The sequence below is a fragment of the Equus przewalskii genome, chromosome 5, assembly GCF_037783145.1.
Source record: "Equus przewalskii isolate Varuska chromosome 5, EquPr2, whole genome shotgun sequence".
In the NCBI taxonomy this organism is placed as follows: Eukaryota; Metazoa; Chordata; class Mammalia; order Perissodactyla; family Equidae; genus Equus; species Equus przewalskii.
The window spans coordinates 23,561,073-23,577,091 of record NC_091835.1 but is presented as its reverse complement, the minus strand read 5'-3'; the positions used below and the strand labels follow the sequence as shown (position 1 = coordinate 23,577,091).

At 51.4% G+C, this 16,019-nt stretch overlaps 1 protein-coding gene across 7 annotated transcripts in view; it reads right to left on the bottom strand.

Annotated features, from left to right (window-relative positions):
- Positions 1-6,704, bottom strand: part of MLPH (melanophilin) — a 50,761-nt gene extending 44,057 nt beyond the window's left edge. For 3 of the 7 annotated variants that reach the window (XM_008530224.2, XM_070618675.1, XM_070618681.1), the window contains exons 1-2: positions 2,331-2,443; positions 1,309-1,442 (exon numbers count right to left, since the gene is read on the bottom strand). In XM_008530224.2, the coding sequence (XP_008528446.1) occupies positions 1,309-1,418 (110 nt within the window). In that variant the 5' untranslated portion in view covers positions 1,419-1,442; positions 2,331-2,443. Of the gene's footprint in view, positions 1-1,308; positions 1,443-2,330; positions 2,444-6,380 lie in introns of those variants that run through there. The other 4 variants (XM_008530223.2, XM_070618677.1, XM_070618674.1 and 1 more) reach the window with 3 other exon arrangements.
- Between the last annotated feature and the right edge of the window lie 9,315 nt (positions 6,705-16,019).

Sequence of the window (16,019 nt, the reverse complement as noted above, 5' to 3'; positions counted from 1 at the left end):
AAGGGGCCAGGGCCCAAGGAATGGAGGCAGCCTCCAGAGGCTGGAAAGGGCAAGGGAACACCTCATCCCCTGGAGCCCCTAGAAGGAAGGCAGCCCCACTGACACCTAGTTTTAGGACTTATGACCTCCAGAGCTGTGAGAGAGAGATTTGTGTGTTTTAAGACACTAAATTTGTTGTAATTATAGCAGCCCTAGGAAGCTAATACAAATGTCATCTGTATGGTGAACACTCCCATGATCACATCTCTTTGGAGCTCAGCCCAGTGCGTGTGGAGTCCACTTGACGTCTACTAGGCAACTGAACTTCAACATGTCTGAACTGTTTCCTGGTTTCCCCCAAACCTGCTCTCCCCACACCTTCCCCAAGCAAGGTGATGACAGCTCCAAGCTCCCAGTTACTCAGGCCACCACTCTGGAGTCACCCTTGATGCCTCCCATACTCAAGACCCCACATCCAACCTGTGGGCGAGTTTGCCGGCTCTCCCTTCAGAGCTCATCCGACCACGTCTCAGCAGAAGTCAGGTCTTGTTATTCCCCAGCCCAAGGTTGGAGAGACTCAGAGAAAGGCCTGAGTTCTGTGAAGGTCCCCCAGGCCCCCAGGCCCTGCACCCGACTACGTCTCTGACGTCTTCTCGTGCTCTACCTGGAGCACCTTGTCAGGCATCTGCTTGGTACTTATCTCACTTCCTCCAGTCTTTGCTCAAAGGTCTCCTACTCAGTAGGCCTAGCAATCCACCAAAGACACCAAGGAAGGCTCATAAGGGAGCCCAGTGGATAAGGAACGCTCGTGGTTTGGGGGCAGGACTCTGCAAGGTAGATGGCGGAGTAAATAATGCCAGTGGGTCTTAGCTTAGTCCATGTGGACGGTGGTGCAAGCTGGCGCTGGGGCATTCCACGGTGAGGACGGGGTGCCAGCCAACACTATTGGGAATGAAGGTGGAAAGCCCGCCTTTATCCTAAAACCCCTGGATCCCAACCTTCTGGGTGTTTCAGAATGGCATCCGGCCTTTCCCTATTTATCACCTTTAGCTCTTTCATTCTCACAATGTTGTGGCCTAAGTACCACCTCACCTAGGAGATGATGTCACCCCAGAAGCTGGATCAAACTGAAATAAAACTACTCAGGGAGCACCTGCGTATCTGGTTGGAAAGTCAGATCCCCTTCTTTTAATTATGAGGAAACTGAGGGCAGAAAGTAGAACATTTCCCAGCACCTGGTGGTTTATCCCCCTAGAAAGCACCCCAAGGTGACAACCCTTCAGAGGACATGGGAGGACCCCAGGCCCACGGGCTGAGCCACACACTCACTCTAGTCTTTCCTCTTCCTTCCTTCTAAGGTCAAAGTCCCGTTGGACCACTTCCCAGACGTGCTTGGCCTCCTCGTCCGTGAGCTGGGAAAGATCCAGTTTTTTCCCCATCTCTGCTTCTCGTCAGGGTTGCACCTGGAATGTCACAGGATCACAGTTGTCAGCCCAGGAAGCCCTTGGATGTTGGCTCATCCACAAAGGAAGAGACAATACAGAAAGCATCGAATTCTGGGGCAATTTGTACCTGGGGTAAATGGGTTTCTTAAACAGTTTCTTAAACAAATGCATGTCTGGAAACTTATGTAGTTTAAATAAATGAACCCATGTGTATAATTCCCACATCTTAATTTTAAAAGGGATCTACTCCCCATTCTCTGGAACTCACACACTTAGCCATGGGGCCCCTTATTCTCCTTCCATTGTGAAATAAATGTCAGTGATGCCAGTATGCTCCTTTCCCCTCTGCTAGGGTCACGCTTTCTGTGGGACCCTCAGGGTGTGTTCCTGGAGAAATGCTCCATTGATTGGGCTTCTTGCCTTACAACTCCTGGGGGACAGAACAGCGCTGTTGCTACACCCACACATGGGCACCGAGGCTGGGCCGGGATTCTGCTGGGATGACGGGTTCCTCTGTGGGTAACTATCTTCTCTGAGGACTGAAATCTGAATTCTCAGGAGCATCAGAGAAGGGGGCCAGTCTGTCTATTCTCACTTGGAATTCTCCAAGCCAACCCAAAGACTCAATTTGGCTTCTGAATTCTGCGGAGCATCTCTCCTTCAGTGCTGCCAACCATTCGAAAGTGTCCACCGTGGAAATGTTAACAAAACTTGCTCTGTGCTAGAAAGGTACCTCGATTTTGTCACACAACAGGTTAATTACGGAAAGCGACACTTTCTGAGGAGCACTCAGATATCATCTAAAATGAAAATTCCCATAGAGATCTCATGATTGTCAACTAAAATGTTCCCTGGTTTGTGCCTTAAAATTGGTGAAAAATAACTTCTTAAATTTTTTGCGCTGACCCTTCAGCATTTCCGCCCTCGAGCACGGCGCAGACGGTGAACCATCACGAAGAGGTCATTCTGATGGGCCAGCATCATTCAGACTATTTTCATCTACAGTGGAATGTAGACTCTGGACAAGAAAACATTAAAACAAAACTGATTCTTGATGCTCCCCCTAGAGCACATCATTTTTGGTTTTTAAAAAATTAGAACAAAAAGTTATTTGATGGATGACTGGGGTTTATTTATTTATTTTTTTAACATTTTTGAAAAAAATATTGTATCATAAGAAGCGTGTTCATGGAAATTCTATTTTCAGAACAGATGAGAGCCGTGACCATCAGCTGAGTCGCTACCATTCTCTCTCCCCTCCTAAGGAGAAGTCACAATTCCAGCCTTGTTTCAAGAACCTTGTTGTGAGAGGTGAGGGAGAAAAGCCAAACAGAAGGAAAAAGTGTACGCTTCTTATCATGCAAGCTTCGCTCTCTTCGAGCGTGGTCAGGACTCATAAGTGGATGGATGAAAAAGTCACTGGAGGGTTAGAGCTGTCACCCTGGAGGCTGCTCGATTCACACACAGAGGACATCTGTGTCCCATCCCGTGGCCCCATTTTAAGGCTGTTTCTTCTCTTTGATGCTTCTTCCTAATAAGGATGGCAACTTGGTTTCCCAGCTCACATCGCAAAGACAATGGAGGCCCGGGAACGAGGTGCATGCTGGACCAGGGAGGGTCCAGGCACCTCTCACAAGGGTGGTGCCTGCCAGGACGGGGGTGGGATGGGAAGGAGGCCAGGCAGAAACATGCTGAGACATGAACGGAGAGGCCAGCATGCAGGGAGGGGGCAGCCCACACACCTCCACAGGAACCTCGCATCATGGCTTAGCACCATCTTGTAGGTTCCAATGACGACCCAGAGTGATTGAGGAAAGTGATACATGTTCACTCTGCTCTGTTTAGTAAAACCAGTAAAGATGAAATATAGACTTGAAAACACGCATCCCACATAGCTAAACCAAGGACACGCTATTGGTACTTCATGGGTTAGACGTTACCTGAAAAATTTTACGCTAGCGTATTTTTAGTTGCATCCCAACATCCGGGTGAGCAGGAGATGCAGGGAGAGGAGGGGAGGGATAGCGATTCCAAATTTCAGATACAGCCTGGTAGGGGGGCGTGCCACGCCACAGGGAGGTGATGCTTCGGGGAGGGGAGCGTGTTCCCGGGACAGCCAGGGATTGAGAACCAATGGTCCACGACGTGGGTCTTTGTCTACTGTGACCAAATATTCCCATTTAGTGCATTAATGAAATGCAGAGGCTTAAAGCTTTTTAAAAACTATCTTTAATCCAATGGAGAACATGTTTGACTTCAGCATTTAAAATGCACTGATCAAACGTCACTGGCATGTTGTGGATGTATTGCTAGCATCCTCTCTGGCTTGCCTCGGGCTGGTACACTGATGGGGGCACTTGGAGTGTGGTGAAGGGGCAGCCCCTCTGCCAGGCACAGCCACACCGTGGGGCCCGTGTGGATCCATGGAAGGGACAGCCTTTCAGCCACAGTCACCTCCTCTCTATCACTTCCTGTTTCGCTTCCTCACTGAGACCCCAATCTCCTGGGTGCCCCTCCACTCCCGACAGTCAAGGAGGAACATGGGAGCATAGGACATGCTGGATCCACCAAGGGTGTAGGGCCATTTTGGTGCCTGCCCTGGCCTGGGGGAACCTCCCAGGGTGGGTGTGTTGGGGAGGGCAGACTCCACCACACTCTGTCTGTTCCTGGCTTCATTTCACTGTAGATAACTCCTAGTCACAAGGTTCCTGAACAAAACACTTTCAATTTGAGCCCGTTCCACTGCTCAGATTTAATCACATTTTTAATCTTCGAGACTGTGAGCCTTCCGTGATCATTGAATAGTTAGGAGGGAGAAAAGAGAGGGTGATCCGGAGGTTAACGAGTTGCAAAGAGACAGTAGAACTGGTTTTTGTAAAATGGGCATCCTGGACGCAGACCAGTGAATTTCAGTGGTGTGGTGTCCTTGTCTGTCAAAGATTTGAGTTCATATTTTGGCTAAATTAAAGGGAAATCTGGGTGGTGGTTCATCCTACACGAAACTTGGCTTGATCACCTTTGGGGCCAGCTGTCCCCTGAGCCTGGGATATGAGTGATCGCCTGCCTGAGCAAATAAAACTGGCAGGCAGTTCCAAGTTCCTCATTAAATGCCCGCAAACAATGGCAGGCATACTCTCTGACTCAGAGTCAAGGCGTGTGGCCTGTTCTTGCTGACAAAGGCACAGGCACATTCTGGAGGGAAGGCGGAGGTGCCAACTTGGGGGCCCTCTGTGTTAACTCTTTCTGGCTTTCTCCCAGTGCTGCCCTCAGAGCTGGCCTGTGTGGTTACTTCTGTGGGCAGGGCCTTTCGCCCATTGATAGGAACCAAACCCGAGCCCTCGTCAGCTGCAAAATGAGCAGTTTCCACCCGAAAGCCCCCTCCCCCACGCAGGTGCACCTGGCACACCTGGGGTACAGCCGTGAAGCTCTGCGGCTTGCCCACCTCCCGAGGTTCTCTCTGCCCTCCCAGCTCTCTCATCGATATGCGGACATTGGTTCTGCATTTACAGCTGAAGCCTCAGCACAGGTCTCCACAGCGAGGACAGTCCCAGGGTGAGGCTGCAGGACCAGGATGGGGCTGGGAGGGAGCAGCTGGCTTCCCGTCCCACTTCAGGTCCCGGCCAACCCTCGGACAAGTTTCCTCTGCTCTGGGTCTCAGTCACACTTTCCCACATGTGCCACAGACAAGGGTTGGGCCCCATGACCTCTCTGGCCCTCCTCTGCCCTGCAAGATGCCAGGGGGTTAGAATTAAAGGTGTGGGGGATGGGTTGGGTGGGGGGACATATGGTGGGGTGTAGGGAGAGAGGTTGCTTCTGAAAAGAACAAGACAGTCGGCCCTAGAAGGCTGACCCGATCACATGAGCTGGGGCACACAGGAGCAGTTCCCACACTGCCATCCAAGGGTACCAAAGACATTTTTCCCACGAGCCTACAGAGCTCTGGAACCCCTCCACCCCCACTAGACCCAGTCAACTGGTTTTAGTTTTTCAGTCACTAACGCCTAAATCAGGAAGTCCACGGACTCCCCACCTGGGTGCTGCCATTGTCCCCACCCAAGTGTGCAACGTGGCTGCTCAGCTGCCCACGGTTGGCCAGCCTGGCCTCTCTCTGGGGCTTCACGGCCATGGGCAGGGGCAGTGCTGGCCTTTGGGGCTAGTGGGCTGGTGGCGGCCTCACCTCCCCCCATTATCATTCCAACGTCTCTGAAAGATATTCAAATAGGATTTAAGAAAACACTACACCCCGTAAAAAAAGAGAGAAAATGTAGAGGCCCCAACCCACCTGGAACTGAAGTGGGTTTGTCAATATTTGGCGAAGGTCTAAGCTTGTGAAACCTTGGGGATTTATAAGGAGAGTTCGCTCAAGTGGGGACCTGGGTCAGCGCCCAGTGTTCCATGCCCATCCTCGGACCCTTCCCACTTCCCTACAACAGGGTGGGAGGGCCAGGACGGGGGCTGTCCCGGAGCATAAGATGATTCCAATAAAGGTGGGGCTTTTGGACGCCCAGAAAAAGGCCAGGACTCTCCTTCTGCGCCAAGACATCATCCCAGTTCTGTACCCCAAGATGGGCACGGCAGCCCAGGAGGGAGTCCTTCCCCTAACAGACTTGGGTCCCTGGGTGTCCAGCCTGAGTGAGTCTCTCCCACGTCCGCAGCCTCGGCCTCACCTGCACGCAGTCTCACAATAGAGCTTCTGATAAAAATAGCTATTTTCCTCAAAATGGGCTTCCCGAGGACCCAGACCAGTCTGATCCAAGTACTCAGGCGAGGTCTGAGGTTTGGGGTCCAGAGGGCTGGGCGCGCCCCCCTAACCCGCCTGGACCGAGGCCTGGGGGTTCCTGGGGGCGTTTTCACACCAGTGGAGCTGCACACATCACCGCGGACGCTCCCTGAGCCTGGGTTCCCTGACGTGGGCACCACTGGGGCCCCGCCATTCCCACTTCTCCCCGCACTCACCGACTCCTCTCTGGGGGCGTGCCGGCCCTGGTCCGGACCCCTAGGCTGCAATCTCCCGTCCTGGGAGGGAAAGAAAAGCGACGAGGCAAGGCGTCGGGTCAGGGCGCACTGGGGCGAGGCAGGGCGCAGGGCGCACAGGAGCCAGGGAGGGCGCTGGGCGTAGGGCGCACGGCGGCTGGGGCTACAGACCTGCCTCGGCCGGGGAGCAACCCAGGGCAGCCCGCCCGGGTCACGTGGGCCGCGCCCCGCCCCGCCCAGCTCCGGGAGCACTAGGCACCTCCGGATTCCGCCCGGCGGAGGGAGGAGCGGGCACCCGGAGCGCCCGCGCAGGAGTCGACCCTGCAGAGGGGCGTCCCTCGCTTCTCGCCCTCAGCCAGCTTCGGGGAGAAAGTGGAGACGGGGAGGGGAGGGTTGAGCCCACACCTGGTAAGCCGCGCGAGTTTGCGGCGACTTTGCCGGGATGATGCAGACGCCCAGGTCCTGCCCTCAGCGCGATGGGACCCGCTTGCCTGAACGCACCCTGAGAGTGCGCGGTACCTCGTTTAATTCCCATCCCAAGCCTGCGGGGAGAACGCTATTTACTCTGGCTTTACAGAGGGGTAAACTGATGCTCAGAAAAAGAGCCTTACCCAAAGCCACCCATTAATAAGTGCGAATGCCAACTGGTAAGTGGGACTTTGGGCCCAGGGTTTCCTCGCGCAGATCCCACGCCCTCCCCGCCTTCCATCCTGCCTGGCATCAGGACGCGGCTGGCCTGGGAAGCCCACAGCACCAGTAGCCCCGCTGCGGGGAGGGCACCGAGGCCTTGTCCACCGAGAAGAGTCCTACAGGTCACACAGCCAGGGCTCTCAGCCGGGTCAAGACCCGCGCAGGCGGGGCGGGGGCGGATGCGAGAACACGGTGCCGGGGAAACCTCCTGGGAGCTGCGCCACTGCCGCGCTCTCCTCGCCCGGACTCACCTCTTCAAATCCAGCCGATCCCAACGCAGCCACTGGCTCCCGCCCACCGGGCCTGCTTGTCCTTCTGAATTCCCAGGGACATTAAGAAACTCACCATCTCCCCTCTCTCTTCCGAGCTCGGCGCCTCTGAGCAGTCTCCCCTTCTCCCTCTCACTTATTAAAAAACGATCAAACAGAAAGTACATTCTTTCCCCCAGAAACTGCTTTTGAAACTCAGTTTCCGTATCTGCAAAATGGGGGTAGGAATATAAAAAAATACGTAAATAACCCAGGCTAGTAAGTGAAGAGACAGTACTATCTCCATATTACGGAAGAGGAACTAAACCTTATAGGATCATTGTGATGTCACATTAGATAACTTGTAAGGAGCTTTCAACAGCCACACTACGCCACCCAGGGTAAAGCCTTTGGTAGCCTCGTGGGCCCACAGATGCCCTGTAGGTGAACTGGGTGTTTCAGGCCCCTGGGCCACATTGGGATAGCTGCTCTCACAAACACCATCAACTGCTGTGTGCAAACCCTGGAAATGCGTGCAAGTGACACAAATCACTTTCCACAACCCATATGATCTGGTTCTTATGATTTTCATTTCTTTAGCATATACTTTACAATTGCTTGTAAAATTAGTAAATCCCTTGAAAGTTGGTATCAGGGCCATAAATTCCTTAAGGGCAGAAGATTTTTTAAAAGTTTTTGTTTTGTTTTGTTTTTGGTGAGGAAGATTGACTCTGAGCTAACATCTGTGCCAGTCTTCCTCTGTTTTATGTGGGACGCTGCCACAGCATGGCTTGATGAGCAGTGGATTTGAACTCTTGAACCTCAAGCGCAAAGCACATGAACTTAACCACTATGCCACCGGGCCAGCCCCTTTAAAAGTTTTTTATGCTTTAGCGCTAATTTATTTCAACTAGCGTTTTTTAAAAAAATATATAAAACTGATATGGTGATACACGATAAAGATATATGGTAAAGAAGATAGAGTATAAAATGAAGAGTTAAATTCTCTCTTATTCCTACCCTAACTCCACTCCAAAGGTAATCATTATTAACGGTGTCTTGTGTATTCTTCCCAAATTATTGTGTGTGTGTGGTAAGCATGGGGGTCTCTGGATCCAGCTGCAAGAGTTGGATTCCCACCTGGGTGTATTATCCACTAGCTGTGTTATCCTGGGCATGTTACTTAGTGTCCCTCAGGCTCAATTCTCTCTTCCACATGGTGGGGATAGTAAGAGGATCTACGGAATAGGGTTGGTCTGAATTGATGTGTATATACAGCCCTTGGGTGAGACCTGCCACGTGGTGAGTGCCCAGTGAATATTAACTACTATTAGTATAGACCCCCATTCATTCTTTTCAAGGGCTGCAGAGCATCCACGCACGAGAGTACCATCGCTATTTTACCACTCTTCTATTGATGGACAGTTAACTTTTAATTTTTTGCTATTTCAAATATTTCTGCCATAAATATGTTGTAGATAATACTTAATTTCAATGGCATAAACGTATACCAATATATCTTATTGTAAGTATTAAACACACTTATACCAATATATCTGTAGAATAAAAATCCTAAAATAGCAATTGCTGAGTCAAAGGATGTATGCAATTTTTAAAAGAAAATTCTAGAATGAAAAAAATTTTAAATCGTTGAAACAATCTCAAAATTGCAGAGATTTGCAAGTACGGTACAAAGAACTCCTCCCTCCCATTTTTGAGGCAGCTGCTGACAGGATGCTTTAGTGTGTGTTTTATATCAACAAGGACAGTCCTGTACCAAACTGCCCAAGCGTCAAAATGGGTAAATGATACGTTGCTGACATCCGAACTTGGGAACCCTTTCAGATTTTGCCAGTTGCCTCAATAATATTCTTTATTGCAAAAGGATCCAGTTCAGAATATCTTGATGTCTTAATTCAGCTACTTAGGGGGACCTTGGAAAGGAGACAGTAGGAGGAGGGGAGAGGTAAGCAGTGGGGCTTGGTGGCCCCTGGCCAGGATCTGGGGTCTTGGTTGTTTCTCTTCACCTTGACATTCTTGGCTTGCCTGGGCCTTACCTTTGGGACCCTGGTCCCTCCTACCTCCCCATCTCCTCAGGGCTCCCGGGGTGGCCCTTGGTGGTACCCTCTGGTTCCCTAACTTTTTGTCCTTGCTCCTGTGACCGTCCCTCCTTGTTCGCTTGCTTGGGGCTGGCTTTCTCTTTCTCAAGACTATTTGGTTCAGTCCTGTCCCATACAGATGAGGAAACTGATGCCCAGAGAGGGGGTGGCATTTACCCAAGGTCACACAGAGTTGGAGGCAGCTTACCTCTCTAACAGTGCACCTCTCTCTCAGCCATCATGGACCTTTGAGAAGCCTGGTTGGTGGGTGGACACCAGAGGGCAGTAGAGAGCCCCTTCCCACCTCCTTGTCTTTACCAAGGCTGCCTGGAGACTCCTCCTTTGCTGAGATTTAGGGGCCTATGTGACAAGGAGGGAAGGATCACTGTCTTGATCATGCCAGCGGGAAGGGAAAGTCACCACGGAAGACAGGCCTCAGGGGGGTCTTTTAGTCTCACAGTTTGGGAGTCCCCCATCTCCACGGGTAGCTGGGCAGGCAAGTCCCACTGCCTGCTGGGCTTGGACCTACCTCATCTCTGCTCATCAAGAGGGGGTCCCAGGGGAGGGGAGATCCCTGGCCCACCAGGGAGCATCCTACAGGGTCTGGAAGTGCCAGCTTCCTCCTCCATGGCAGAGTCCAGGTTAGTGCAGACAGGCCTGCTGTCCCCTGTCCATCGCCCCTCCAGGGTCCTCTAGCTCACTGGCAGGCAGCAGTTAAAACCCATCCCTCATGCTCCCCTGTCTAAATCCTCTGGGCCAATTTGGCCTCTGGCCAACCACAGCATCTGGATTTTTGGGACGAACATCCAAGAAGTTGAGCACAGGCAAAATACTGCCCCCAGCCTAACCGTGTCCAGAAGACGATCTGTAAATTATGAGAAAATATGTTTTCATAGACGCTGAATGAATTTTCTTTTTCTTTCATGAATCTGGAAAATTGGGAAAAAAAATCCCATTTTGGGGAGCGTTCTCCTGGCTTTGTGATTGTTCCGATGGGCGGGGAATCATAGGTTATGTAAGACAGGCCGGGGAGCCTTGGAGGAGCTGTCACCTGACCCTGCTTCCTGCCAGCTCCTCAGCGCCCAGGGCCATGTGACTGTCCTGCAGACAGCGGAGGTCACACTAACCCTGGAGCTGAATTTCTCCTGGGGGGTCAGGACCTCTGTGAGCCATCTGTCTGCCCGTCTCCCAATCTCATCCCCCCGCCTCCCCTTGCTCTCCGAGCTCCAGCACTCCTTCTTTCCTTTTTTGAAACTTTTGATTGAGGTCACATTGGCTTATAACACTGTATAGATTTCAGGTGCACATCATTATATTTTGACTTCTGTATAGACTGCATCGTGTTCGCCACCCAAAGTCTAGTTGCCATCCATCACTGTATCTGGCACTTTTTCTAGATGGCGTCCCCTCCCTCACTTGTGCGAGTCCAACTCTATTTGGATCTCAGCTCAACTGTCCCTCTTCTCAGAAAAGCACCTCCCCACCGCCCTGCCCTCCCCCCCACCGGATCCCGCTATTTCCTGCGCGTTCTCCCAGAAGCATCCTCATGTTCATCTCCTGCATCTGTGTGACGGCCTCATGAACGCCTTTGACTACCCCCCCCCCCCCCCCGAGCTCAGGGAGCTCAGGGGCTGTGTGGTTCACTCTGATGCCCCTGCTGCCTTCCACGGTGCTTGGCACATAGTAGGCCTTCCATAATGATGGTTGAATACACACTGTTCAAGAATCATAATTATGTGTTTTGATGATGCCCTTGATTTTTAACTTGGACGGACAGGCATTTTCCAAACAGAGCTCTGCTCCCACTTCCTAGTCTTTCTGGGGAAGAAAGGTCCATTGGGAAGAGGGCTGGTAAGAAGGGGGACTCCAGGCTGGGCGAGGGAGAGCTTCATCGCCCCCATGGAGAGCTCTGCTGCTTCCGAGACCGTCATTCTGCTCTGGCTTTCACACACCATCGGCCCTTCCTGTGATTTGAGACACAGACCCCCAACTCAACTCAGCCTCCTCCTCACCTTGAGCTTGTCTGAGACCATCCTTGCTCTCTCTCCTGGGAAGAATGTGTCAGAGGGCCAGAAACAGGCCCGTCTACTCCAAGCTCATCACAATGTCGTTTGCTGTCCCAACCCCACGTTCAAGGGCTCAGAAATGTAAGATTCGCAAACTCTCTTCGGCAAGGTCCTTTCCCCTCCTCTGAGTGCAGAAGGAATTCGATCTTGATAAGTGCTTAGAAGGAGCTCTAATTAGCCAGAGAGGCCAGCCAAGAAGAGGGAGAAATCTCCTGAGGAATGAACCCCTTGACTTGAAAACCATCAGACCACTCAGACTTCCGGGGCTCTGGAAGCATTGGTTCATGTGAAGCATGGGCCAGGGGGCACTTGTCCTTCCCAAATTAGCTTAATTAGGAGCTTTTGCTAACAAGGATTCAGGAACTGAGAAGGAATGGTTCAAACCTAAGGGAAAGGATTCAGGCAATAAAGTTTTATGCTCTACTCTCAGAAGACCCACTTCTGGAAACCTCTGTCGTGTGTTTATGAAGGGGAGGAGCATGAAGAGAACTGGTCCTCACTGAAGACCTACTGTGTGCTGAGCAAGCACTGTCCGCGTGCCTGACTTATGATATCTATTGTGTTGAATGCCTGACCTATACATATCAATTGGGTTGGGTGCCTGATCTATACAATATCTCTTTTGTTGGGTGCCTGACCTACACAGTATCTATTGTGTTGGGTGCTTGACCTATACAGTATCTCTTTTGTTGGGTGCTTGACCTACACAGTATCTATTGTGTTGGGTGCCTGACCTATATAGTATCTATTGTGTTGGGTGCCTGACCTAGGCAGTATCTATTGTGTTGGGTGCTTGACCTATACAGTATCTATTATGTTGGGGGCCTGACCTATACAATATCAACTGCATTGGGTGCCTGACCTATATAGTATCTATTGTGTTGGGTGCCTGACCTAGGCAGTATCTGTTGTGTTGGGTGCCTGATCTATGCAGTATCCATTGTGTTGGGTGCCTGATCTAGGCAGTATCTATTGTGTTGGGTGCCTGATCTAGGCAGTATCTATTGTATTGGATGCCTGACCTAGGCAGTATCAACTGAGTTGTGCAGGTCAGGAAGTGGAGGCACTTGCCCAAGGTGACACAGGTAGAGAGGCGAGATCAGATTCAAATCCAGGTCTGAGTGTCTCAAAGCTGGGACTTTAATCATGCCCAGGGTCAGGCGCCTTAGCAGAGGGACCAGCTCAGTTGGCGCCAACACAGCAGAGGCAGAACAGCTGTGAAGAGAGAGCTAGAAACTCAAAACCAGAGTCCCCCTGGTGGTTACCTGCCAGGGTGAACAGCAGCCCAGTCAGCCCTGAGTGCATCCCACCCCACATGGGGGGGGGGTGGTGGTTGTCCCCCACCCCCACCTTCTCAAATCACAACAGTCAGATCAGGCATCGTGGTGACAATTCTTTCCACCCCTCCTTCATCCGATAATTCACAGAATGACCTAATTTCGGTTTCAACAGCATAAATTGGACTTCGTATTTCACATTAAACTCTTGTGCAGTGCTCCTGACTGTTGGCAGCGTGGCTAACGACCTTCCCCGTGGTGAAGCTTGTCACAAGATCTCTCGTCTGAGCTGCTGCCACCCTCTCCCTCTCAGGTCGGTCTGATGTCAGTACAGGGCTTGGAGGTCAGTGCCAACTGGAAACCGACCCAGAACCAGGAGGAAGATTCCTATAGTGCCTCACCCGGTCCTCTCCCCACCCCATGGCCAGACCCGAAAGCCCACTGCCAGAAGGAAACGTACCCACAGCCGCATCCTACCCCTCGTCCTCACCCTCATCCTTGTCCCACCCTTACACTTACCTCATCTTCACGTTAACTATCCAGTTCCCCACTCCCTTGCCACCACCTGACCCCAAATGCAGTTAAAATGTCCAGCCCCATCTCCCACGGCTTTCTGACCCCACAAACCCAAACGGACACTCTTGTTTCCTGGAGCACCACATATGCCTTCAATTTGGGGTGGAAACATTATGTCAAATGTTGCTTTTGTGCCTTTGATTTCTCTCCTCCACGTATCCAAAGTTAACTGGCTCAAACCCCACCTGCTCAGGAGGCTGGGCTAGGTCGCTGACTTTGAAATCAGCTTTGAAAATGTATTTTGGGGTTCTGAGGATGCTTGATTAGAATTTTCAGATGTTTAAAGTTATTTAAAAACTGCAATAAAGACCCAATCCGTGCTTGGGGACTGGAATGGCATTCAGCTTTCTCTCCTCAGGGCATGCGGTGGAAGCCAAGAGGCCACCATGGGAACCTTTAAAGAAATTTGCATCTCCTGCCACCTTAGGGCTGATGATCAGATCCAGAATATAATTGGAAGGGTGCCAGTCCACAGGAAATACGGGCTGCCCAGTTAAATTTGAATTTTAGATAAACAGTGAAGAGTGGTTTTGTTTTTTAGTATATGTATGTTCTAAATATTTGACAGGGCATACTTATTTATGCTGAAATACTGTTTGTTGCTTATTTGAAATTCATGTTTAACTGGGCATCTTGTATTGACGTTGGCAAACGCATGCCTGGAGCTACGAAGGGAACACCCTGAGGAGGTTTTCCATGCTGAAGTCAGGGCCTTGCGGGGGAAGTGGTGGAATCCTGTGACCTGGGATGGGGACATTTGGGCGGATGAGTCTAAGCTTGAACACCTAGAATCCTCATAACCTTCTGGGCACGGAGGAGTGGCTCTTCCCGCTTCCCAGAGGTGCTGGTGCCTGGTGCTGGGGTGGGTGTCTTACCATAGGGTGCTTGTTCTCCTCAAGGTCTGTCCTCATCTCTCCCCATTTCCTCTGGGCCAGTGGCTAGGGCCAGACCTCAGCAAAGCCCAAATGGGAAAATAAAGTTCCTGCTCTGGGACTAAATGGCACCTTCCATGACGTAACTGCAGGTCCTGGCTAGTACGTAACAGCAGGCAACAGGGGGAGAGTGTGGGAATAGAGCTTGGAGATGGTGAATTGAGTTCATTGACTTGGGAGAGCTCTCCATGTCTCAGGACTTGACCTTCCTGGCAAGGACACTTGGAGACTGTCCAGATGCACTCCTGAGAGGGCTCTGCAAAGCTTGGGCATGATGCAAATGCGATGTAGATGCTGCAGTTGCCTTGCTGGAGCACTGAGTGAGAGCTTGGAGGGCTTAGGAAAGTAGGAGGGTGAGAGTGGCTTTATATGTAGGATGGAAGACTCTGCCCCGAGGACACGTCCCTCACCAAGGCTCCCAACTGATGGGGGGGCGCCTGCGTCCTTGGGCAGCTCAATGCTGGCTGTGCTCTGAGTCAGGGTTGACAGTAGATTATGCCTTGGGACTGCACTCCCTAGGGTCAAAGGGGATGCTGGAGTTCTGAAATAGCAGAGTTCAGTGGAGGCGTTCAACTTTCAGGGGCAACGTGGACAAAACTGCCATCATGGCAGAAGATCTGGAAAGGCGACCAGGTCCCCTTTGTCCACAGAGGGATGGCTAATAGACATGGCATTCCTTGGGGCTTAGAAGACCAGCATCCAACCAGGGCATTGCTTGATTGATATATGCAGAAGAACTCAGGAACCTGTGACCAGGAGGCTGATAGCAGATGCTGTAATGAAATATCACAATTGCTCACCCAGTCTCCAGATCTTAAACCAGAGCCCATGGACCAAAGGAGGTATCGGGTCCTCTTGTGGACAGACCTTACATTGTCACTACAATATATACCAGAAATATCCCACATTCCTCCCCCAAAGGGGCCCATGGCTGTTTAGCAGAGAAACTGCATCCTGGGGAAAGGGAAATACTCCAGCTTTGGAGGGTGGTTAGATATGGGTTCTGAGCAGACACCCATCAGGGGAGCCACCACCCCATCATCAGAAAAGAGGATCCGAAGCAGTTAGCTTTTATACGGGAAGGAGAGCAGGACACATTTTATCTGCTGTCCCAGAGCTTTCTGAGCTCTGATTCCCGTCACAGTAAATCCTCAGGAACCCTGAGTGTGCTTGCTCAACATCTGATGAGATTTTCCTAATTAGAGCTGGTGCACTGGGAGTGACGAGGATCCTGGCTGCCCCAGGGAAGACATAAGTGCATCAGAAGCTGGAAGAAAATCCTACAAAGATTCAGGGGTGTGCAACTTAGGCAAAGTTTTTAGGGGGTCTAATGATCTAGAGGATGCTGGAATAGACCCTCTCAGGTAAAGGCAAGTGATGAACTTTGCAGGCCCTAGCACAGAGACAAGAGAGCCAGCACACACGAGACTCTGGATTTCGAAGGCCGTATATGACTCACTTGGGAATACTGCTCCAATCCACTTAGCAAGTGATTCGGAAGGCTGACAGGTTTGAGTGGGGCCCAGAGCATGGGGGAGTTCTGCAGGAGGCCCAGGCATCAATGCGAGCATCTCTGATTGGTCTGGGAGCTGGAGGGAAGAAGATGGGAAGACTGGAGACAGAGAGGCTCGCGTGTGGATCTTGGCAGTGGGTGCCACGTGTGAATCTTGGACCTCATGTCAATGCTCCCCAGAGGCCGTCTACTGCAGGAGGGATGCTGAACACATGGGTGT